The following is a 24,547-nucleotide window of genomic DNA, read 5'->3' as shown; positions in this document are numbered from 1 at the left end:
ATCTAATGTTTGACTCTCAAAATATCTTTGTTGATTGGCAGGCAATTATGTTTTAACTGTCAAGAGCTGGGTTTTGGGTCCGAGTGCCATGGCTCACGCCTGTAATTCCAGCACTTTGGGAGTTTGAGTCAGGAGGATTGCTTGAGGCCAGAAATTCAAGACCAGCCTGGTCAACACAGCGAGACCTCATCTCTAAAGTAAAAAATTAGAGAAATTATCTAGGCATGATGACGCGTGCTTGTAGTCCCAGCTACTCAGAGGCTGAGCCAAGAGGATTGCTTGAGCCCAGGAGTTTGCAGTTACAATGAACTATGATTGTGGTGCCACTGCACTCCAGCCTGGGTGACAGCATGAGAGCCTATCAAACAAAACAAAGCAAAACAAAAAAACAGCAAGAGCAGGGGTTTTGGAGTTGGGAAGAGCAGACGTGGGTTTGGTACAGTGGCCCAGTCATCTGCTAGCCATGGGACTTGGGGCAAAACAGTTGCCTTTTTTTTTTTTTTTTTCCTGAATCTATGAAATGGGTTGGTAGAAGCATAGTAAGTCCTCAATAGATGGAAGCCATTTTCGTCACTATTTTTATTTGCTTCACATTGTGATTTACACAAGATTTTTAAAATGTAGGTAGTTTGGGGTGAGAACATACAGTATTCTGCATTCACGAGGGGGCGTGTCCATATTACCATGGAGAATCGAGTACTTTAGCAGAGCGTTGCCAAAAAAAAGAAGAGGCCAGCACAGGAAGGGAAAGGAGCACAGGGACAGGAACCTAGGATTTGTCAAGATGCCCACTTTTTTCTGTGCTCTTCTCAGGGGGCATCGAGTTCCTAGGTGACCCTCTGCTACGGTTTCACTGCTTTTGGTGACCTCTGCTCTTTGCAGGCTTTGTTTTGAATTCATTAGTCTTTTCCCTTGTTAAATTATAAGGCCATTGCTTAAATTACAGCACTTTTTTCTCAGGAGTGCTGTATTTATGTTTGCTTGTTTAGAAATTCATTCTGGCGTTTAGCATATGTACTTTTTATCATTCATCTGTAGGAAAAATGTTGGACTTTTAAAACGTTTTGCTTAAAATTGACTGATAGATTTGGTTTAATCTGACCTTTCATTAGCTTTATAAACTTAAAAATAATATATATATCTATGTATACTTATGGAAGTAAAAGTTGATCAGTTTATCTTAATTGGTCATATTGTTGATATATAAGTTTGGAGGAATATATGGTAAAAATATACTTTCTTTAACTCTGAAATAATGTCATTTTCATGTATAGAAACTAACAGAATTACTTGCTTTCCCATGAACTTGGCCTAGTTTTTTCTTCTGCCAGCTGGTGGCAGGGATTTGACAAGTGATTGATTTGGTTTCAGAGGGTCCTGGAATTACACAAAGTGTTTTTTATATTGGAGAAGACATGCCCAGTTTTTCACAAGTTTTAAGATTTATTGCCTCACCCTAACATGTTGCAAATTAGTTTATTTGCTATTTATTTTACTCAGAATGTAGTAATTGGTGTCATTAGTGGAAGGGAAAATTTGATCACAAGAAAGGGCAGACAGCTATTTAACACTACTTATTTGTTTCTTTGGCAACTTTGCAGGGCTGGAGATAAGATGGGTAGACTGCTACTTTCCTTTTACACATCCTTCCTTTGAGATGGAGATCAACTTTCATGGAGAATGGCTGGAAGTTCTTGGCTGCGGGGTGATGGAACAACAACTGGTCAATTCAGGTACAAAAGAATCCCACATTTTATTTACACATGCTCTAAAGGAACCCTCCCTTCTCAGGCAGCCCCACGGCACCCTTGCAGGTATTTACATACTTCTGTGGGGGCAGCAGCATCATTGGTCTCTCTTCAGAGACCCCTGTAGACTCGTCTTTGATACTAAGCCCTGGAAAAACTTATTTCTCACGTATCTATTTGCGAAGGCTCTTTGTCTTTGGAGATCCTCCTTGTCAGCACTTGGCTGCTGGATTTGTACTTTGTGATTTCGTGTTTGTTGATATGTTGCTTTGTAATTGCCCCAAAGGCATTTGCTGCATGTCACAGGAGTGTAGTTTGTCTTTCAGACTATTTAAGAACAAAGACAATGCATAATCCATTTTTGTTCTTACTGCACTTAGTATAGTGTCCCAAATTCAGCAAGTATTTTATAAATACACTAAAACGCAGTGTAAAAACACATAGGCCCATGATGCTTAATCCATCACCTCCCTCTGCATGCCACCTGACTGAGAGAAAATGGAAACACAAGGTTGCTGATTGAATTCTACCCATATCTATAGGCATTTCAGAAGGATCTGTCTGGCTCTTTTCTGTAAGACCATTGCTGTGAGTTCTTTTTTTAGGTCACTATCTGAATTTAGTATTTTTTTAAGTAACTATCTGAATTTAGTATTTTTTAAAGTCACTATCTGAATTTGATTTTTTAAGTCATTGTCTGAATTTAGTACTTTTTTGAAGTCACTATCTAAATTTAATTTAAAAATATCACAGGCTCGTGCCTGTAGTCCCAGCACTTTAGGAGGCTGAGGTGAGTGGATCACCTGGGGTCAGAAGTTCGAGACCAGCCTGGCCAGCATGGTGAAACCCTGTCTCTACTAAAAATACAAAAATGAGCCGGGTGTGATGGTGTGCCTGTAATCCCAGCTACTTGTAAGGTTGAAGCATGAGAATCACTTGAACCCGGGAGGCCGAGGTTGCAGTGAGCCGATATTGCTATACTCCAGCCAGCCTGGGCAGAAGAGCAACACTCAGTCTAAAAAACAAAAAAAAAAGAAAAAAAAATTATATATATATATATTTTTTTTTTCTTTTTTTCTTTTTTTTTCTTTTTTTTTTTTTAAGAATATAAATCCTCCAAGAAAAAAAGGGAAAGTTGGTTTGGATCAGGCATGTGAGCTCACTGCATAAGCAGTGAGGAACTGATGTAGATTGTTCAGGAAACCTTTCTGGTTCTACTCCCTTAGAAGGACACTTGCTGCTTGGCCTTGGAGGGCAGTTCTGACTCAGGGTTCACCGCCCAGCCTCTTGTAGCAGAATGAAGAGGGGTCCTTCTTGGTAGCTAAGAAAGGTGAATAGACCATGGGTAAGGACATATATGTGGTGATGGGCTTGGAAAATGAGGATGAGCAGAGAGTGACGAGGCAGGGTGCATGGAGTGCAGGAGCTTGTGTTACCTTGGCTGGGAGACTGGAGGCCTGGCCTTCCCTTCTTACTCTTAGGTACTCTCTGTCTGCAGAGGCCTGGACTCCACAGGCTCCCAGATTCCTCTTCATCCTGCTGAGGAAGCCTCAGGAGAAAGCCTGGCACAGGGCTGGAGGCTTCGTGGGCAGTTTTAAAATAGGTGAAGAGCTGTCCTAGAGGAGAGGGAGCATAGGGGTTGACATCAGGACCTGGGAGGAGAAGTTGTGAGGCCTGGGCTTAGGTGTCTGGAAACCCAGGGTCTTTGTCACAACTCTGTTCATTAACAGCTATGTATCTTTAGGCAGGGTTCATCACCCCATGAGCCTTGGCCTTCTCATGGTTAAGATGGGTGCAGGGATACACCCTCAGAGTTCCATTATGGGGATAGATTGAGAGGATTCCTCTAACGTGCTTAGCAAAGGGTCTGGCACACAGTGAACATTCAATAAAAATTAACTGCTGATGTTGTTATACTTAAAATTTTTCTAATGGTTAGAGCCATTTATCAACAGAGGGTCCCCTTAGTAGGAAATATTTAAACGGAAGTTGTTCCTGCCTGTCATAGAAACAATTTCTAACCAAATGTAATTTGTTACCTCTTTGACCTCTAGTCATGTCTGTGTCTGCGATTTTATACTGAGTGAGTGATTTTACAGGGAAAAAGAAAAGTAAGAGTAATAAACAGGAAGAAAAGGAAAATCAGCTTAATAGACTTATATGCATCTCAACAGAAAACGTAAAATACCGGGCGTGAATATGAAATATTTAATCTCTCCTTGAGTAGGAGCTGACTTCAGATGCCTCTGTGATGTTTTGATAGTTTTGTTTTTTAGAAAAAGACTTGAATGGCTGCTCGGCTTCCTCCCAGCAGTGCCTGGTGTCAGGAGGCTGGAGCTCAGAAAGCAAATCAGGGATGATCAGCTTACACATCAGTTGTCGCTTGGAATTGCACTTCCTTGCACGGTTTCCAATATCCTTGATGGGTTTTTATGAGGTTGATTCACACAGTAATTGGCTGAATATTGTTATCTGAAACAGGTTTCAAAGTCATTATTGCACATTAATGAGGCTGCTGTTCTGCAATTAGATCTGCCATGTTAGATATTCTTGAATGGAATGATAAAGTGAAAAAGACACTTAAGTTGTAAATATGTTTCAGAGATTCACAGTGATGGTAGGATGTGCTTTGAGTTTTGGGGAAACTGTATACATAAAAATTAATTAATTAATTAATTAATTTTTGAGACAGAGTCTCACTCTGTTGCCCAGGCTGGAGTGAAGTGGCGCGATCTCAGCCCACTGCAACCTCTGCCCCCGCCCCTGGGTTCAAGCGATTCTTGGGCCTCAGCCTCCCAAGTAGCTGGGATGACAGGCACCCTCCACCACACCTGGCTAATTTTTGTATTTTTAGTAGACATGGGATTTTACCATGTTGGCCAGGCTGGTCTCGAACTCCTGACCTCAGGTGATCCACCCACCTTGACCTCCCAAAGTGCTAGGATTACAGGCATGAGCCACTGCGCCCAGCCATAATGCAAGAGAGGGAAACTAAAGAAATGGAAGAAGAGACAATTTTACAGAAGAGATTCTGTGTAGACTTTGCTATTTGAATTTGAAGTTACTATGAAAGAGTTCTTCTCTGTGTTCTCAAATTCGAAGGTGTTTGGATGGCTGTAGTTAAAATTTGTAAACTTCCTGGCAGTTACTAACCACAGACATTTGCAAGTGCAGCTGATTTTCTGTTTTTTTAGTTCTATGGCATGGAGAAAGACCGAATATGTATACTTTATCCCGCTCGTTCAGTTTTGCTGTTCTTTCTTTCTCTTCTTCTATGTTTGCTTCCCTGCTCTCCCTTCCTTTTTCCTCCCCACCCCTGCTCTTCCCCTCTCTTTACTTTTCCTCATTCCCTTCTGATTTTAAGGAGAACTTCCAAGAAACAATATAATTGATGACTCCCCTTTAAGGTTCTTACAGAGAATCAGGTGAGTGCTAAAATAACCAGAAAACAAAGAAGCTGATGGAGCAATGATAGTGGCAGATATCAGTTGAGTCCTTCCTGGATGCCAGCGTCCCATAAAGCATGCTTCATATGCTTTCTTTCATTTAACCTTGCTAACAAGGTTCCAAGATAGATGCTATTATAACCCGTGTTTTACAGAGCCGGAGAAAGGTAAGTCAGATCAAATAGCTAGACAGTGCTAGTGAAACTTGCCAAGTCTTTCTGACAACTGTTAACTAATAAGCTATGCTCCCCAAATAGTAAATTGCATGATTTTGAAGTTGCTAAAAATGCATTTCAAATAAATCATTCTGCCTAACATAGAATGAAAGAACTGAAATAAAATGAAACAAATACATAGCAAACAAAACTTTATTTGTTCTGTAGTTACCTCTATGGAAGGGCTATGCCCCCCTGTGTGTTCTCTTCCTGTGATAGAGTGTGTTTAATTAAAGCATGAAATTAGATTACTAATTTGAACAGTCAGTAAAAACATTTTATTACACATTTAAGCGACTGTGGCATATATGTGTTTTTATGTGTGGAACACGGCTCTTCTAAATGGCTTCTAGCATTTTACTTTATTTCTTCTTCCCTAAGTCATAGTGTCTTCACCATTGCTTTCAGGATCCTTAGACTGAGTGATTGTGATGTGAGTGGTGACCGTTTTCAGGCTGAGTTGGTTGTTTTTCCCTTAGGGAGGTATTTTGAGGACAGTACTGAGTCACGTCCCCAAATACTACACACTTGCCTCCCACTGGGTTGACTCAGGCTGCTGTGTCTTTTCACATAGTAAATGGAGCGCCACGTCCAAAACCATCACTGGGACAGCTATGGGCCGTGATCGTGCCAGGAAGGAATTTACCATTCCTTGCCCCTGTGAAGTTTAGAAGATTTTATGTGGGCCAAGAGGGAGAAGAAGCTTGATAGTTAAAAGTATCTTTTTAAAAATGAAATTTCCTTCCTTACCTTTTTGTCAAAATTTAAAAATTGGCTCTTTTGGGAAAACCTTGTAAACAGGTACATGAACAGTTTCTGGTTTTAAAGGATCATCATTGGCTTGCTTATCAAATATTTCTTGAAGTCCTTCTAAGGCTATATCGAAGTGAGTAAGCATTACTCCTGCTTTTGAAAATATCACAGCACACACAGACGTATACAGTACCATGTGGTAAGTATTCATAACGGGGTATCGTGGGCAGAATGTGTGGGGAAGAGATGGGTTAGAGAAGGTGGTGCCAGGCCTTTCCCTGGTTACATTCAGGATGGAATATTGATGCGATAGGTATTTGAAATGTGCATCCCAGAGTGAGTTAGGTTCTTGTTTGCAAGGAGAGATGTAGTTTCTCTTTGCTTTTCCTATATTGGCATGAATCTATTTCTAGTCTGCCCCTCTCTCTGGTGGTTGATCTCTGTAGCCTCTACGCATACTTAACATGGTTCAGTGTTGTTGATCTAAGTTGGTGAATCTGTAATAGCATGAACGAAGGCGGTGCTAGTAATAAATATGGCATTTATGTAATTAGTGTCTTTTGTGTGCAAGGCACTGTGCTGGACAGAGGAAGTTAGGAAAATGGGTGAAACATACCTTCTCCCTGTGAAAACTTGTAGTTCTGTGTACTAGGGAAGATAAGATTATATCATTAGAACATAGTCATGCATATAAATGCATTTTGTGAGAATGAGCGTTGTGAGTTGAGAAAAGTGAACTATGTCTATCAGTTGGATCAGCAGAGGCTTCATAAAGGAGGCGGTCTTTGAATTGGGCCTTAAGTGGTCATTCTCAGATGTGTGACTAGTAATTACTTGGAGAGGTTATTTAAAATGTCTGTTCATAGAGCATCAGAATCTGGAGGTCTGGGATGGAGACCAAGATATGAATATTAAACAAATACCCTAGATAATTCTTATGAATGGCCCAATTCAGAGCATACTTCGAAAACCCTGTCTATAGCATAGGTTGAATATTTTTCCCAATTATTTGGGGATATAATTGAAGTGTAATGAACTGCACATATTTAAAGTATACAATTTGATCAATTATTGACATATGTTTACACCAGTGAAACCATCACCACAATCAAGATGATAAATGTTTTCATTCCCAGCTGTTTCTCATGGACTTTTTGTAATCTGTTCTTCCCCTTGTTCCTGTCTTCAGGCAATGACTGATCTACCTGCTGTCATTATAGATTAGTTTGGATTTTCTACTATTTTATATGAATGGAATTGTACAGTGTGTATTCATTATACCTGGCTTCTTTCACTCAGCATATAATGATTTTGGGATTTATCCATGTTATGTATAGTGTGTATCAATTTATTCCTTTTTATCTGGAGTAGTGTTTCATTGTAAAATTCTTTGTGTGGACTTACATTTCCATTCTCTAGAGGCAAAAAGCCTATGAGTGGAGTGTTCTATAAATGTCAGTTACATCAAGGTAATTGAATAGTGTTGTTTAGCTCCTCTTTCTATGTTTACTGATTTTTCGGTCTTAGTACTCTATCAATTGCTCAGGAAAGAGTAAGATTTTCTACTATGATTATGGACTTGTCTATTTTACCCTTTTATCTGTCAATTTTTTTTTATGTTTTTTTGAAGCCATATTATTAGGTGCATATATTTTCATAGTAGTTATATTTTCATGAGGGATTGTTCCTTTTATCATTGTGAAATGTCTTTCTTTATCTCTGGTAATTTTCCTTGGATTCTGTTTCATTTATATTACAATATCCATTCCCACCTTGTCTTCCTTCCTCCCCAGTTGCCTTTATATTGTTATAGTTACATAAATTACAGCTACATATATTGAAAACCTCACAATTCATTGTTACACTTTTTCCTTTAAACAGTCATATGCATTTTAAAAAACCTTAAGAGGAAAGTAGTTTTCTTTTGTATTTACTTAGCTGTTTACCATTTCTGTTGCTGTTCCTTTATTCCTGAAAATACCTCCGGTTTCCTTCTGGTAATTATTTTTCCCTTCAATAAGAAAAACTTTCGTTAGCATTTTTTATAAACCACGTCAAGTGGTGATAATTTCTTAGTGTTATTTTTTGTGAGAATGTTTTTATTTCCCCTTTATTTTGAAGAATGTTTTTATTGAATATAGAATTCCAGATTGATGGATTTTTATTTTTTTTCTCAGCAACTTGAAGACGTTGATCCATTGTCTTCTGCCTCTATAGTTTCTAAAGAGAGAGCCATAATATTTTCAGTCATTCTTCACTTGTAAATACTGTTATCTCTCTTTTTTTAAAAAAAATTATTAGGCCGAGACGGGCGGATCACGAGGTCAGGAGATCGAGACCATACTGGTTAACCCGGTGAAACCCTGTCTCTACTAAAAAAAATACAAAAAAACTAGCCGGGCGAGGTGGCGGGCACCTGTAGTCCCAGCTACTCGGGAGGCTGAGGCAGGAGAATGGCGTAAACCCGGGAGGCAGAGCTTGCAGTGAGCTGAGATCGCGCCACTGCACTCCGGCCTGGGCGACAGAGCGAGACTCCGTCTCAAAAAAAAAAAAAAAATTATTAATTATAATTTTTTACTGTGGTATCTGGTTACTTTCAAGACTTCTCCCCCCCATCTTTGTTTTTCAGCAGTGTGATTTTGATATGTGTAGGTACGGTTTTCTTTTAAGTTTATCTTACACTTATGATAGATCTTCTGATTTTGTCCCAGGAGACCCTGAGACTCTGCTTACTTTTTTTTTTTTAATCTTTTTCTTTCTGTTTTTCAGATTGGATAACTTCCACAGATCCATCTTCATGTTCATTGACTCTGTTCTCTGTCGTCTCCATTCTGCTGCCTTGATCGCCAAATACATTTTTATTTCAGTGCTTTTTTTTTGTTTTAAAATTTACATTTGGTTTTGCTTTATAGTTCTTATTTTTCTTCTGAGAATTCCTGTATTTTCATTTCTATCAAGTTTGTTTTTGTTTACCTCATAGAGCAAAGTGACAGTGGTTGCTTTAAGTACGTTTAATATCCATTATCCAAAATGCTTGGAACGAGAAGTGTTTCAGATTTTTGGATTTTGGAATATTTGCATTATACTTACTGTTTCAGCATCCCTAACTCAAAAATCAAAAATTCAAAATGCTCCAATGTGCGTTTCTTAATGGGCATCATGTCCATGCTCAAAAAGTTTTGTATTTTGGAGCATTTTGGATTTTGGATTTTTGGATTAGGGATACTGAACCTGTATCTCTTTGATAGTTCTAATGTCCGGATCGTCTTGTGATTGACTTCTGTTAAGAATTGGTGACATTTTCCTGGTGGTTTGTAAACACATTTGGGATTGTATATTGCACATTCTGAATGCATCCTGTCATCTGCGGTGTAGGGTGATCAACCTCGTGAGCTCTAGGCTTTCAGCGGGATCTGCTTCCTAGGGGCAGCGATTCAGTTCTCAGTGTCAGTTGTTGCTGGGCTTATTTTTGTCCATCCGGTGCTTGAGGGGTTAGTCTGAAACTTGTGTGAGTGGTTCAGATCTCAGTTCAGTTTTCTCAGCTTTTTCTGTGCTGGTTTGAGTCTGTGCTGTGCGTGTGTCACTCCAGTGTCAGGCCGATATCTGTGCAGGTTTCCACAGAGAATGTGGGCATCCTTTCCTGGGCTTTCTCTACCCCAAGATCATACCCTCAGACTCCTCAACTTGCAGAATCCCTTTATCTGCAGACAGAGAGACAGGTTTCTCTTTGAGTTGAGTTACCTGTGTTGTTGTGCAGCTGTGCAACTGGGGCTCACCTTTGGGGCAAAATCATATGAGAAGAAAACAAAGCAGGAACTTCACTCTGTGTGGGTTGCCTTTCCAAGTATTAACTCTCCTTTATAATTTTTCTGTTTGTTTACTTTTCAGAGTCCTTCGTTAGTTGTTTAGAGATTTTGGTTGTAATCAGAGAGAGGGATGGACTGGTGGGCTCATGCCCCCGTAGTGGACCTGAACCGTAGTTTGGGTTGTGTATGCACTCCAGGTGAAAGGATAATTGCGTGACACACATGTGGTGCTGGAAATGTGTGGTATTGGCTCCACTTGTCTATTTACTCTTCAACTTTATTAATCAGAATTAAGCCTGGTACATTTTTGAGGCCAGTTAGTTGAGACTGTTTTAAGATTTGTGAAACTCTGGCTCGTTTCCCTCTTCTCACCCTCCCTTCCTTCTCCATTCCTTTCTTTCACCTTCCTAACTTTCCTTTCTTCCTTTAAGTCAGTCTTGCCCTTTTTAGTGCCCATTGAGAAAAGCAAACAAATACACGTCAGCCCCATGTGTAGGTTTTGCTTCGAGTTTCTCCTGGTGACATATTTTCAAGCTGCCAGAATAGAGATGCCTGTTCAAATATTTACTTAGCCTTTTTCCCTTTTCAAAACAGCTAAGATGGTAAGACTTTTTTTCTGATGTAAAAGCAATCTGTAATCACTGAAAAATTCAGAAAATAAAATATAAAAATGAAAATGAAAGTAATTCCATGATCCTACATAAAATAGATTCTTTATAAAATTTAGTTGCTATATAAAACTTTAAATCCTTATGCATACTTGTAATTGTCACATATACCTACATGTAGAAGTTATTATATGTTTTGTAAAAAGTAGAATCATACTTTGAATATTTTTTGTAATAATTTTTTCCACAAGAAATGTGACACAAGTGTCCTTTGATGTTACCAAATATTTATCTACATCATCATCGTCAGTGGCTGCATAACCACTGTGGATGGATCTTTCTGGCCACTCCCATGTTGATGGTTTTTTTTTTTTTTAATACTTTATGTTCTAGGGTACATGTGTACAACGTGCATGTTTGTTACATGTGTATACATGTGCCATGTTGGTGTGCCGCACCCATTAACTCATCATTTACGTTAGGTATATCTCTTAATGCTATCCCTCTCCCCTCCCCCCACACCACAATAGGCCCCAGTGTGTGATATTCCCCTTCCTGTGTCCAAGTGATCTCATTGTTCAATTCCCACCTATGAGTGAGAACATGCGGTGTTTGGTTTTCTGTTCTTGCGAAAGTTTGCTGAGAATGGTGGTTTCCAGCTGCATCCATGTCCCTACAAAGGACATGGACTCATCCCTTTTTATGGCTGCATAGTATTCCATGGTGTGTATGTGCCACATTTTCTTAATCCAGTCTGTCACTGATGGACATTTGGATTGATTCCAAGTCTTTGCTATTGTGAATAGTGCTGCAATAAACATACGTATGCATGTGTCTTTATAGCAGCATGATTTATAATCCTTTGGGTATATACCCAATAATGGGATTGCTGGGTCAAATGGTATTTCTAGTTCTAGATCCTTGAGGAATTGCCACACTGTTTTCCACAATGGTTGAACTAGTTTATAGTCCCACCAGCAGTGTAAAAATGTTCCTGTTTCTCCACATCCTCTCCAGCACCTGTTGTTTCCTGACTTTTTAATGATTGTCGTTCTAACTGGTGTGAGATGGTATCTCATTGTGGTTTTGATTTGCATTTCTCTGATGGTGAGTGATGATGAGCATTTTTTCATGTGTCTGTTGGCTGCATAAATGTCTCCTTTTGAGAAGTGTCTGTTCATATCCTTTACCCACTTTTTGATGGGTTGTTTGTTTTTTTTCTTGTAAATTTGTTTGAGTTCTTTGTAGGTTCTGGATATTAGCCCTGTGTCAGATGAGTAGGTTGCAAAAATTTTCTCCCATTCTGTAGGTTGCTTGTTCACTCTGATAGTAGTTTCTTTTGCTGTGCAGAAGCTCTTTATTTTAATTAGATCGATGAGTTGTTGACAATAAAATTTTTATCCATGTGTCCTGCGCACTTGTCTTAATATTTTCCTGGGATAAGTTTATAAAAGTGGAATTACTGTTTTTTTCCTCCCAAGGTTTATGATGCATATTCATAGGCACAATAGAAAAAAGTACTTGCAGTATTTGAAAGTGTTGATTTTTCCACACCCTTACCAATATTGAACATTATCAGTCTCTTTACTCTTTACATTTAACAGGAAAAAAATGTACACTGGTGTTTTGTTGTTATTGTTTTTTAGAAGTGGGGGTCTCACTGTGTTGCCCAGGCTGGACTTGAGCTCCTGGCCTCAAATGATCCTCCCACCTCAACCTCCTAAGTAGCAGGGACTACAGGCATGTGCCACAGTATCAAGCTCATACTGGTGGTGGTATAATTCCCTTTCTTTTTTCCTGGTCACTGGTGTCACTGAACATGTTCCCAGAAGCTATCGACTCAGTGCGTTTTCTTTCTTAGTTTTGTTTCTGTTTTGAGACGGAGTCTTGCTCTGTTGCCTAGGCTGGAGTACAGTGGCACAGTCTTTGCTCCTTGCAACCTCCATCTCCCGGGTTCGAGTGATTCTCCTGCCTCAGCCTTCCGAGTAGCTGGGACTACAGGTGTGCACCACCACAACCGGCTAATTTTTGTATTTTTAGTAGAGACAGGGTTTCACCATTTTGGCCAGGCTGCTCTCAAACTCTTGACCTCAAGTGATCTGCCTGCCTTGGCCTCCCAAAGTGTTGGGATTACCGGCATGAGCCACTGTGCCCAGCCACTCAGTCCATTTTCTGATGAGACTAGGAAGGATGCTAGAATATATTCTGTAAGTTTTCTTTTTGTTCTTTCACTCCAAATGATAACTTATTCTCATCTTTGTTGAAGTCCTCTGTGTATGCCTCCCTGTCAGTGTCTTCACTCCTTCCCTCTCTCCCTCCCTTCTAGGAGCAATCACATTCTGAATTTTGTGTTATTACCTTTATTTTCATTATAGTTTTACTATTTATATAGTAAAACAAGTTAACTTTCATGTGCTTTTATATTTTAACAAATGAAATCACAGTATAGATCCTTTCATGACTTTTGGTTTTCATGCATTCGTATGAAGTTCATCTGTGTTGTCATAGGTAGAGTTTTAGTCCGTTTGTTTTTTGCAGCTATTGGATGAATGTTCCGTAGTTCATTCATCCATTCTTTAATGAATATTTGCTTGGTTACAATTTTCTTTTTGCTATTACAAATGCTACTGCTGAACATTCTTATACATCTGAATATATAGGTATAAGAGTTTCACTGAGCTCTATTTTACATAGCAGTAAAATTGCTAGAAGTCAGCACTTACGAGCATCTTTGGGTATCATCAAATTGATTCCCAAAGTGGTTGGCCCAATTTACATTGTCTTAAGCCTTTCTAAAGTTCCCTGGTGCTTTACATCCTCTTTAACACTTAACCTTGTTCAACTTATTTTGGCAGTCTGATAAGTTGAAAATAGTATCTCTAGCTGAACTTGGTGGTGCGCCTGTAGTCCTAGCTACTCAAGAGGCTGAAGCTTGAGGATCACTTGAGCCCAGGAGATCAAGGCTGCACCGAGCCATGATCCCGCCACTTCACTCCAGCCTGGGTGGGAGAGTGAGACCCTCTCTCAAAAATTAAGTAAATAAATAATAAATTAAATCAAATGGTATATTGCGGTTTTTATTTGTATTTACCTGGTTACTGTTAAGTTTGAACACATTTTTATTTATTTATTTGACATTTATAGTTTTTCTTTTGTTCATTTTTTGGGTGAGGCTCATTTCTGTCTTCTAAAATTGATTGGCAGGAATTCTACATTTATATCGCTTACTAATCATTTGTCATTTCTGTGTATTGCAATTATATTCTTTAGGTTTGTGGCTTTTCTTTTCTGTTCTTTTCTTAAGTTGCTCTTTCATAAATGGAATATATATATACACACACACACACGTTTCTTTTTTTGAGTAGCTTTAGGTTTCTTTATATAACATCATTCTCCGAAAAAGTCACTTTGCCCGGGATTGTGCGTGGGTGTAGGTTGGCAAGTTTTATGGAGATAACCCTTTCGCTTGTCATGCTTGATTCTGGTAGTTTAAGTCTCTCGTGTTACTGCCTTATCATTCATATTTTCAGCATTGGGATTCTAAATATTTAATGACTTCCAAGCATTTACCCTCTCTTTCCTAGTGTTCTGTCAGATTTAGTCCCACCCTCAGTGACAGTTTCCCTTGGCTGGGAAGTCGTACTCTAGGATGTGCTTGTTTAACTAGGAAATGTAGCTCAGAGCTTGTCTGGGAGTCCAGTGATGTCATTGTCACTGAATTAGATTTATTTCCTCCTATGTTTTTTAGTTTTCCCTAATCCTGCTTCTCATCCACACCACCCCTCCGGTATTTCCATTACTGTAATAAAAATAAAGGCTTTGGCACCTTGTCTTAAGCTGTGGCATATGTCTACATTTCTGATGTTTTTGCAACTGTCGCGATACGTCTGTGGCATGCTTTCTAGATTATAAGAAACATCTGGAAAGCTGAGAGTCTGTCCTGTATGTTCATTTCAACGTCTAAGGTCTTGTATGCTTGCCAGGTATATGAAGCAATTTCCATTTACCTTTCCAGTTTTTCCCTCATCAATGTGGACTTAATTTTCCATTTTCAACTGTTATCCTTTTTCCTGTTGTCTTCTCCCATTCCTGAAACAGCAACACCAATAACACAGTCTAACCATTAGCTTTTTACACGTAGAAGCTGTTGGGACAGTTTGTGAGTGAGCAAATAAAAGGTGTGGATTGAAAAGAAATGGAATTTGGCAAGTTGATATTGATGCAAGTGGTCCCTTCTTTTATCAGTCTGTAGTATTGTTCCAAGTTCTTCACCCCTCCCTGTATCTGTGCACTTGGTCCCGTGACTTTGAAGCACTGTCTGCTATGGGAAGAATATACTTCTCTGCCCTGCTGAGCTCCAGCTTGACCCTGTAACTTTTTTGGCTAAAGAGAAATGAGCAGATGTGACAGGAAAAGAGGCTTGAAATGTACTTAGCGGTTGCTTTTGCCCTTTTTAGCTTCTGCCATTATGAGGTGAACATGCCCTATGTAGCTTGCTGGTTCCAGAACAGTAAGAAGCATGTAGAGTGGACCCGAACCAACCTCAGGGCCTGAAGCTCAGCCAGTCTGGACCAGCCGAGCCCCAGCCCCGCAGATGGGTGGTGGTGGTTGCATGGCACTGAGATTTTGTAGTGGTTTGTTGATCAGCTGTAGCTGGCTGATACAGCATACATTGTGGTTGTCATATTGTTTTTCAGCTTACCAAGGGCTCATAGAATGCTTAAGATTCTCTCTTCCAATATCATTCACAGAAAATTCAGCTCATTTATTTCTCTCAAGTATTTCCTCTTCACCCCCCTTTCTAACTTAGCAGGAAGGATACTTGGAAAGAACTTGACTTTTTTACTTCCCTCCCTCTGCAGAGAAGCCACTGAAATAGTTTCTCAGTATTTTAGTGGGTTGTGGTGGTGGTTCTGAAAACCAGACAGGGATTGGGGGTGGGATTTATCTGGAATGTCCTCTATATGGGAGGTTTTTGTAAAGCTACTGATATATGGAAGATCCTCTTGCGTGTGTGCATGTGTGTGTGTGTGTGCGCACACGTGCATGTGTTTGCAATATAACCTTTTTAAAATTTTAGTGCAGGCTGGGCATGGTGGCTCACGCCTGTAATCCCAGCACTTCGAGAGGCCGAGGCGGGCGGATCATGAGGTCAGGAGTTCGAGACCAGCCTGACCAACATAGTGAAACCTCATCTCTACTAAAAATACAAAAATTAGCTGGGCATGGAGGCAGGTGCCTGTAATCCCAGCTACTTGGGAGGTTGAAGCAGGAAAATCGCTTGAACCCGGGAGGCGGAGGTTGTAGTGAGCTGAGACTGCACCATTGCACTCCAGCCTGGGCGACAAAGTGTGACTCTGTCTAAAAAAAAAAAAAAGAAAAAGAAAAGAAAAGAAAAAGAAAAAACTCTTAGTGCCAGGTGTCTAAATTTGTAATCAACCTCAGGTCGAAGACTCTGGAATCAGTGGATTGTAAGCTTCATAAGGGCAGGGAATTTTTTGGTTTTGATCACTATGGTATTTCCATTTCCTAGAACAATGTCTAGCACATAGAAGACACTCAATATCCATATATAAATTAGATGGATGAGTGTGTGGGTGGGTGGACCCCCCACTCCTCATCCCAATGTTTGTTATTCTTTCTTCAGGCTCATGGAAACAGTAAAATGTGGGGGGAAACTGATCTAATTTTTGAAGCTTCCTCATGACTCTTTCTGCCCTCAGCTATTCAGTACAATTCCCAGTTTCCAAGGATGGTGCAGTGGGAAGCACATGGGCCTCAGAGTGAAGACCTGGCTCCAGTCAGGCCTGGCCACCAGCTGGGCTGGAGATCTTGGGCAAGTCCTGTGGGTCTCAGTTTCTTCATCTGTAAGATGAGGGGCCTAAATTATGTAATTTTCAGATTTCCTTTTAGCTCTCAAATCTTAAACAGCCTAGAGGTTCTTAATATCAATAAAACCCGTAGAGGATTGTGTTTTGTTGTATAGCACCACATAGAAAATTGCGTAGCAGCAGGACTTGGGTATATATGGTTGGTTAATCAGGGTTTTTCCTCCTCTTAAAGAAATTCTTAGAGACCTTAAAAAAAGAGAGAGAGAGAGAGAGAGAAAAGAGGATGCTCATATAATTGGATTTTATTTAAACTATTTATGAAACTCTTGCTTCATGGGATCACTGCAGCTTTGCAGGCAGGTAGTCATGTGCTCTCAGTGGCTCAATTTTATTTTCTCCCTTGCAAAAAGGCAATTTAGAAGTTTAGGAATTATTTATGGTACTGTGGGGATAAACACAATCTGCTAAGTTGTTTTTCTTGTATCATTTTTTTTTTCAAGGTTCATTCCTGTATTTTAGGCTGGAAGCAATGTCTTCATGAAATGGCCATGTTGTTATGTCCATGGATAAAATGAGGTAATGTCAATAGGCAAAATTTATCCCAGGTAATGTCACTAGGCAAAATTTATGCCAGGTTTTAAAATTGTGATTCTTAATTGGTATAATTCAAGAGTTGGATATTACTGGGTGATTCTCAGAAATAAAGACTTGATAGTCACCTAAGTATGTCAAATGATGGTCTGAAAAAGTTTGAGTTTTCTTTACTGGAGAGTGTCTCCAAGCTAGGAAGAACTAGCTCTGTTTGAGGGAGGGAGTGTGCAGTATTTCCCAGACTTCTTTGACCGCAGAATCCCTTCATGAAAAGATTTCTTCTATGGATCCTGTCCCAAGAAGTACACATGGGGACATGCTCATCCATTGGCTGCTGGGATTGACAGTAAACTAGGAGGCTGATAGAAATGTTTTCTGGGGAAGCAGGGACAAACTATAGTAAGATACTCTTTAAAAATTTCACCTTGAGGCATGCCTTCAATACCAAGGGAAGTAGCTGATACTAACATAAGGAATTCAGAACATTCATTTACCATTTTAGATCATTTGTCTGTGGAGCCCTGGAAATTGAGGGCTTGTGGGCTTCAAAGGCATTAGAAAGAAAAAAGCTCTCAAAATCCATTATGTGTATTTGATACTTCATGTAGTAGAATCAGCCTTCCCTCTTTTCTTCCATCCCTGAAGCAAACCTTTAAGTATCTGTGTGGTAAGAACCATACCCAGGTGCTATGGATGTCGAGGTGGTTTCTGCCTTTGGGGGACTTCCAGTCCAGTGGTAGAGGCTGATGGGTAAGCTGCTCTGTCCAAGGTGCTATGGTAACAGTTGAAGGAGGAAATGGTTCCCTGAGAGCTTGTGCAAAGCTTTGTACTTGGATGTGATGCTTGAGCTGACAGATGAAGTCTGAGTAGTTTAGATGACAGGGGCTGAGGGAAGAGGAGGTTTTTAAAGTACATTTTCCCTTTATATTTAAGGTATACAACATGATGTTATAAGATACATATATATAGTAATATGGTTACTCTAGGGGAACAAATTAACATAGCCATCATCTCACTTAGTCACCCATTTCCCCCGCTGTGTCATGAGCAGCTGTTGGCTACTCATTTGCTTGTGCAGAGATGCAGGGAGTGAGAGGCAGCACTGTGTGTCTGGGAAGACTGACTCATGGATCGCTGGATTATACCAGGAAACATGTTAGTTAGGTGGAGGAGGTTGGAACCTAGATAGGGTCAGTTCCGGAAGGGCTACGAATGCAAAATCAAAGACCTTACATCTCATCCTTCTGGTAGTACTGAGGCATTGAAATATTGAAAGTCGGAAAATAATGTGACCAGACTGATATTTGGGAATCTGGCGTTACTGTGGAGTGTGAGTGGAAGAAATGCAAGTTCAAAGACAAGGAGAACAGGAGGATTGTCTAGGCTCTCAATGATGAGGGCAGGAGCTGAAGCAGCAGAAGCAGTGGGCAGAGAGGGGGCCAGATTGTGTGCCTTTTAAGAGTTATCACCAGGCTTTATGTGCAAGGGGACCACCTTCTTGGCATGAGGAAAAGGTCATGGATTAAAGGAGCAGATTAGTTCTGATTGCAGCTTTCCTAAGCATAATTGACACACAGAACCTTTGAGCAATACTCTGCCACTGGCACACCCTCCAGAGAATTGTAGGTGAATTCCACAGCACGCTTTTTACCCCCATTCTCTACCTTAAGCTACCTAAATCATAATCACTAGCATAACCTCTTCCTCATCATGGAGGCATTTTTAAAGAACATTATCCAGAGAAGTACAATCTGTTAGGTGAAGGCTCTTGTTACCTAAGAAGGCAAAATGTACAAATGCTACTCATCCTCCCTACCTTATCCTCAGTAAACATTTACTGAGGATAAACATTTATTGAGGATAAAGTAGGGAGGATGAGTAGCATTTGTAAGAAAGGTAGATGCTTGGCAAGTGAAGATGAACAAGGCAGAACTGCCTTCAAGGAGTGAATGGTCTGATGAGGGACGCAGTCTCACAAATAGCCCCGTAGGCAGATACATGATCATGCTTGGAGGCAAGTGGCCTGTAAAATCAGGGAGGTTATCCCAGAAGAATTAACTGGAAGAGAGGTTCTTTTACCTTCATCTTGAAGAATGCATAGGCCTTTGCCAGGACAGTAGGAAGGCAGGGCCTTCTAGGCAGAGGAGATAGCACATTCAAAGATACAGAGTTTCGAAAGATCCAGAATGTTTATTTGAGGACAGAGAATCACAGTGTGGCTGGGGTAGACTAGGGGACAATGAGAGGGCTGGTGGGAGGTAGATCCAGAGAAGCCTGGAGTGTGAGGCTTTGTACACAAAGCTAAAGGAGTGTGGACTCTGTGCTGTTGTTATTGCAGCCAGTAGAGACTTACTTGGGAAGGGAAGGCAATGAGAAAGTGGAAGAAGGGAGTCCTCCTCTTCATGTATTGTATACAATTATTTTATAGGTCATGCATTTCTTTGGGGTGCGAGTGTGCCTGTGAGTATGTACACTCTTCCTCCCACTACTTTCATGTCTGTTTTTCTGTGTCCTCAAGTTTTTTTAATGCAAATACAAATATATATTATTTTTCTTTCTCCTTAAAAACAAAAGCAGCATACAATATTTTTTACTTTTTTTTTTCACTTACAATGTATTTTAGAGATGTTTGAATGTTAGAAAGCATTCCCATTTCTATTCACAGCTGCATGGTATTTCATTGTGTGTATGAACCATAATGTATTTAATCAGTGCTCCCTTGATAGGCATTTTGTGTGTTTCCATCTTTTGCTATTAAAAACAATGTTTCAGTGAATAACTGTGTACATGTGTCACATTTTGCATGCAAGTACATCTATAGGATTTATTTCTTGAAGTGGAATTGCTAAATCACACAGTATATGCATTTGTAATTCTTATAGACATCATGCCTATTAAGTAGACCTGGGGCGAAACAGTCATATCTGATATGTGGATTGAATGGGGGTAAGCGATGAGCAAAATGGAGGATGGTGCTAAGTTAGCCTTGGTGACTCATGATGCCATTTCACAAGATGGAGACAGAGAAGCTATGTAGGTTGCACCCCTGCTTTCGACCTCTCAAGCCTGAAATGTCTTCTAGGTAGAAATATCTAGGAGATAGTTGCAAGTGAAAGATCGGAGAGTGTAAGAGAGCTCTGTAGGAGATTTTGAATTCATCAGTGAAGTTGAAAGTCACTGGCCAGGCACCATGGCTCATGCCTGTAATCCCAGCGTTTTGGAAGGCTGAGGCGGGTGGATCATTTGAGGTTGGGAGTTCCAGACCAACCTGGCCAACATGGTGAAACTCCGTCTTTACTAAAAAGGCAAAAATTAGCCGGGTGTGTTGGTGGGCACCTGTAATTCCAGCTACTCGGGAGGCTGAGGCAGGAGAATCGCTTGAACCTGGGAGGAGGTGGAGGTTACCGTGAGCAAAGACTGTGCCACTGCATTCCAGCCCAGCTGACAGAGTGAGTAGGACTCCATCTCAAAAAAAAAAAAAAAAAAAAGGAAAAGCCATAGACTTAAGATTTTATCTACATATGAAAATTATCATAAAGAAATGAAGAGAAAGGCCAAAAAGTGTAACGTTTCAGAAAAATAAACATTCTCCTGGGTTCCTTTGTCTATTAAATTTACTGGAATTCATTTGCATAAGGCAAGAGTTCTCATGTGGTTCAGGTCTTTATTTGACTTATTCATTCATTGTTCATGCATTCATTCATTTTGATATTTGCTGAATAACTGGTAGTGCAGATTGCATATCTCTTATATTAAATGCTTGGGATAAGAAATGTTTTGGGTTTTGGATTTTGTGTATGTGTGTGTGTATTTTGGAATATTTGCGTTATACTTACTGATTTATCATTCTTAATCTGAAAACTCAAAATCAGAAATGTTCCAATGAGCATTTCCTTTGAGCATCATGTGGGCCCCCAAAAAGTTTTGGATTTTGAAGCATTTAAGATTTCAAGTTTTTCAGATTTGAAATACTCAGCCTGTACCAATTAATGAGGAAAATACGGTCATCCCTTGGTATACATGTGGGACTGATTCCAGGACCCCTGAGTATGTCAAAATCTGCACATACTCAAGTCCTGCAGCTCCCTGAGGAACCGCGTATATGAGAAGTTGGCCCTCTGTATACATGGGTTTTGCATCTGCAAATTCTGTATTTTTTACCCACATTTGGTGGAAAACAATCCATGTAGAAGTGAACCTGTGTAGTTCCAGTCTTTGTGGTTCAAGCGTCAACTGTATGAGGCTACAGATGGCCCCTGCCCTCCTGCAGCTCACAGTCAGGCGGGAAATATGGTCAGGTAAGTGTGTAGTCAGTATGTACTGACACATGCTGTGAGGAAGGCAGCACATTGCACTGTGGGAATAGTAGGAGGTGGCATCTAGTGTGACCTGGGGAAGTTTTCAGAAAGGCCTTCTACTCTGAGGTGTGAGGAATGAGTAAGGGTTAGTGGTAACAGGGAGTGGGGAAGGGGAAGTGTGATGTGGTCTGCAGGGGCGAACCAGTTTGGTAAGGGGCCAAGTGGTAGGCATTTGGGTTTGGGCTGGCCTTGGTCTCCTGCTCCAGCTCCCCAGTGCTGTTGTAGTGTGAGGGTCGCGGTGGCCATCAGTGAAGTATGGCTGGGTTCCAGTAACTCCTTATTTATGAATAGTGACAATTTCCTCTGATTTCCATGCATCATGAATAGTGTTCTTCTTTTGATGTTTTCCAGCCATTTAAAAAAGAAAAATTCATTCTTAGCTTGTAGGCCATACAAAAACCAGAGGGTTAGGGAGCCAGACTTGACGTGCAGGATGTAGTGTGCTGCCTCTTAGTCCAGACACAAGGAACAGCTTATTCAAAGGTTGAGGCAAGAGAAGCACACAGGGGCTTCTCTGAGAGCCTCTTCTTATGGGTCTCCTTGCCTCCAGGGTCTCCCTCCTCCAATCTGCCCTATGTGGAATCCCTGGATACATCGCCTTGGGCTACCTCTTTCATTATTGCTGTGCCTCTCGGGATAATCTTCCGTGATTCTTCATGAAGATATTCAGGGTCCTCCCCTAATTTTCTGCTTTGTTTACCTCCGCTTCCTTTCATGAAGATTTGGGGAAAATCCTGCTCCACGGACAGGAATCTGGTGTTTTAGATACGATTGGAGGTGCTGTAAACACTTCGGGGCTTTCTAAGCCGCTGCTCATTCCTGTGTATGCACGCATAGTTTGCTTTCATTGTGAACTTTTTGTGTATTTCCTAGAAAAGTTACTTTGGGATTAATTTACATATAAAAGTCCTATATTTTCATCTTATTTTTATCATGCCACTTCAGGTATAGGGAAACAAATGAAAAAGTCTTCAAATGTTGACTTCTAAGGCTTTATTACCTCAGACAGCTTCATTATGTTTGTGGAAATCTAGTGTGCTTTGAAGGAATTAATCTAGCCTTACTTGCAATCTGTATGTGTTTACATAGAATGAACAAACATTGCATTACGTTTCATGAAAATTCAATTATTCCTGTCTCCAGGAAACACGCTCTGCTTAGTATTTAATTCTCAAGTATGCCAAGGTGATGGTTCTCGAACTGTCGTAAGAATTGGGGAGTTGGGGCTCACTGCTCGTTTCCATAATCAATGGAGAAATGGCCAGTGGAGACTTTTTATCACTAAGGTCCTCATGTCACCCATGTCTGAGGTTACAGGGGACACTGGGGACATCAGTCTCGGTGGCATAGGGCTAATGTAAAATCCTCTCTAGATTTTTGTTAGAATTAAGAGAAGTAACATTTAAGGATGATACTCTACATAATTAATATTTTCTTTTGGAATTTATTATGCTTATGTATGGTTTATTCAGCAGGCATTTTCTGAGATGCTGTTATTAATGGGGTACAGCAAGAGAAGGAAGGGGTGACAATCAGCTGGTATTAGTGTCTGTTGTGATTGGTTGGACCCTACTTAACTGGCAAGGATCAGTTTAAATGCTCTTTTATTCCTGAAACAGTTCTTGAGAAGTCCAACAACTCATCTCCCACTGTGTCGTTATTGCAGTGAAGTGATTATTTTATGGAAACACCTATCACATATCATCACCATGTCTTTTATAGTTACATGATAGTTACTAAATGTATCCTTTTCTGCCACAAGAGTCTAACCTCCTTGAAGGTAGGACCATGCTTAATTTCTACTGGTTAGTGGCTGCAGTATTATACTGAAGAAACGGTAAGTGGGGTTTCAGCAGGCCGAGTTGTGGAGGAGACGGTTTGGGATCCAGAGTGGCCTAAGGGAATGATTTGAATCAGGCCAGGAGCGTGAGTTTACTTGGAGTCTTTGCGGAGTGAGGTGTAGGTGGGTATAGCACAGTACTACGAACTGAGAATGGATCAGACATGTAGCTTGGGGGCTACACCAGGACGCACAGAGGCCATGCTTAAGGGTTTGGAATGGGGCACCATTGAGAGTTTCTAAACAGAAATCACATGGTGAGGTCCACATGGCCTTTCAGGGCCTTCCTGCCCTGGCCTTTGCCTGCCTCCTTGCTTTCTCTTCCACTCTTGCCTGAGGGTACTGCGTGCTCCAAGGAGCTCTTGAATGTGCCATGCACCTGCTCTGTTCAGCATTTCCCAAAGGGACCCTTGGCAGTCCTCATGCTCGTTTTTCAAACCATGCCATGGTTTATTGCCCTGCCTTTGCACCGTTCACTGGCTGTTTAAGGGAAGAGGCTGGGTCTCTTTATTTCTTTGTCACCAGGGCTTCATGCACACCTAATCTTTAGTGGGTGCTTAGTAGATATCTATTGAATGTTTGGATGGGTGAATGCATTTTGGCACAAAACCTTCACTTCTGGGCTGGAAGATAGATTGGATGGAGCAGAGATGGGAGGCAGTGAGACCAAGTAGGGGTGTCATACCTGGGGGAGAAACATTGAGCCTGTGAATTACAGCTGTAGCAGTAGAAAATCAAGGGGGGAAATAGATTCTAGAGACCTGGGCAAGTAGAACTGACAGGACCCAGTGATCAGTGGATAAAATGGATGCTATGAAGAGCTAAGGGAAGTGGAAAAGTTAAAGACAGGCACCTGAAGCCCGTCTAATCATGTCATTAGATGTTTTGCAGGGTGCGCAGTGGGCGAAAGTGGGGGTATGGGATGGGAGTGGAGACCGTTCTGTGTAGGTCTGTTTGAGAATCAGCTTATTGAGGATTATTGCCTTGGTTTGAAAAACTCCACTACCAAAGGCTGCACAGCATAGTAAATTGTGGAGCACTAAAGCATCCTTCGCTTAACTATTCAATTTATTTACAAATTTAGCTGCAACATAGTTCTGTAAAGGATATGAGATAGTGACATCTGTAGATATAGATGTATCTGGAGAAAACAAAAACCAAGGGGCAAAAGGTAAAAGGAAAATAAGAATGTAAAAATGGCAAAGCTGGGGTGAGGTTGCATGAAGAAATATACATTTCTGTCAGTTACCACAAAAAAGCACAGATTTGGATTTCAGCTGCCTAATGGTAAAAGGAAGGAGGGAAACATAATTAATTAATACTATCTACAGTGTCTGCAAGATAAAATCAT

The 24,547-nt window shown here is 40.5% G+C and overlaps 1 protein-coding gene across 7 annotated transcripts in view; it reads left to right on the top strand.

The window, feature by feature from the left end:
* Nucleotides 1-24,547, top strand: part of LOC105487359 (phenylalanyl-tRNA synthetase 2, mitochondrial) — a 519,529-nt gene that overhangs the window by 182,215 nt on the left and 312,767 nt on the right. For all 7 annotated transcript variants that reach the window (XM_011750809.3, XM_071097683.1, XM_011750808.3 and 4 more), the window contains one exon: nt 1,602-1,733. In XM_011750809.3, coding sequence (XP_011749111.2) covers nt 1,602-1,733 — 132 coding nt within the window. The remainder of the gene's footprint in view (nt 1-1,601; nt 1,734-24,547) is intronic.

Source organism: Macaca nemestrina, chromosome 5 (assembly GCF_043159975.1).
Source record: "Macaca nemestrina isolate mMacNem1 chromosome 5, mMacNem.hap1, whole genome shotgun sequence".
In the NCBI taxonomy this organism is placed as follows: domain Eukaryota; kingdom Metazoa; phylum Chordata; class Mammalia; order Primates; family Cercopithecidae; genus Macaca; species Macaca nemestrina.
Note: the sequence above shows the minus strand (reverse complement) of the source record. Positions and strands in the feature narration are given on the sequence as shown.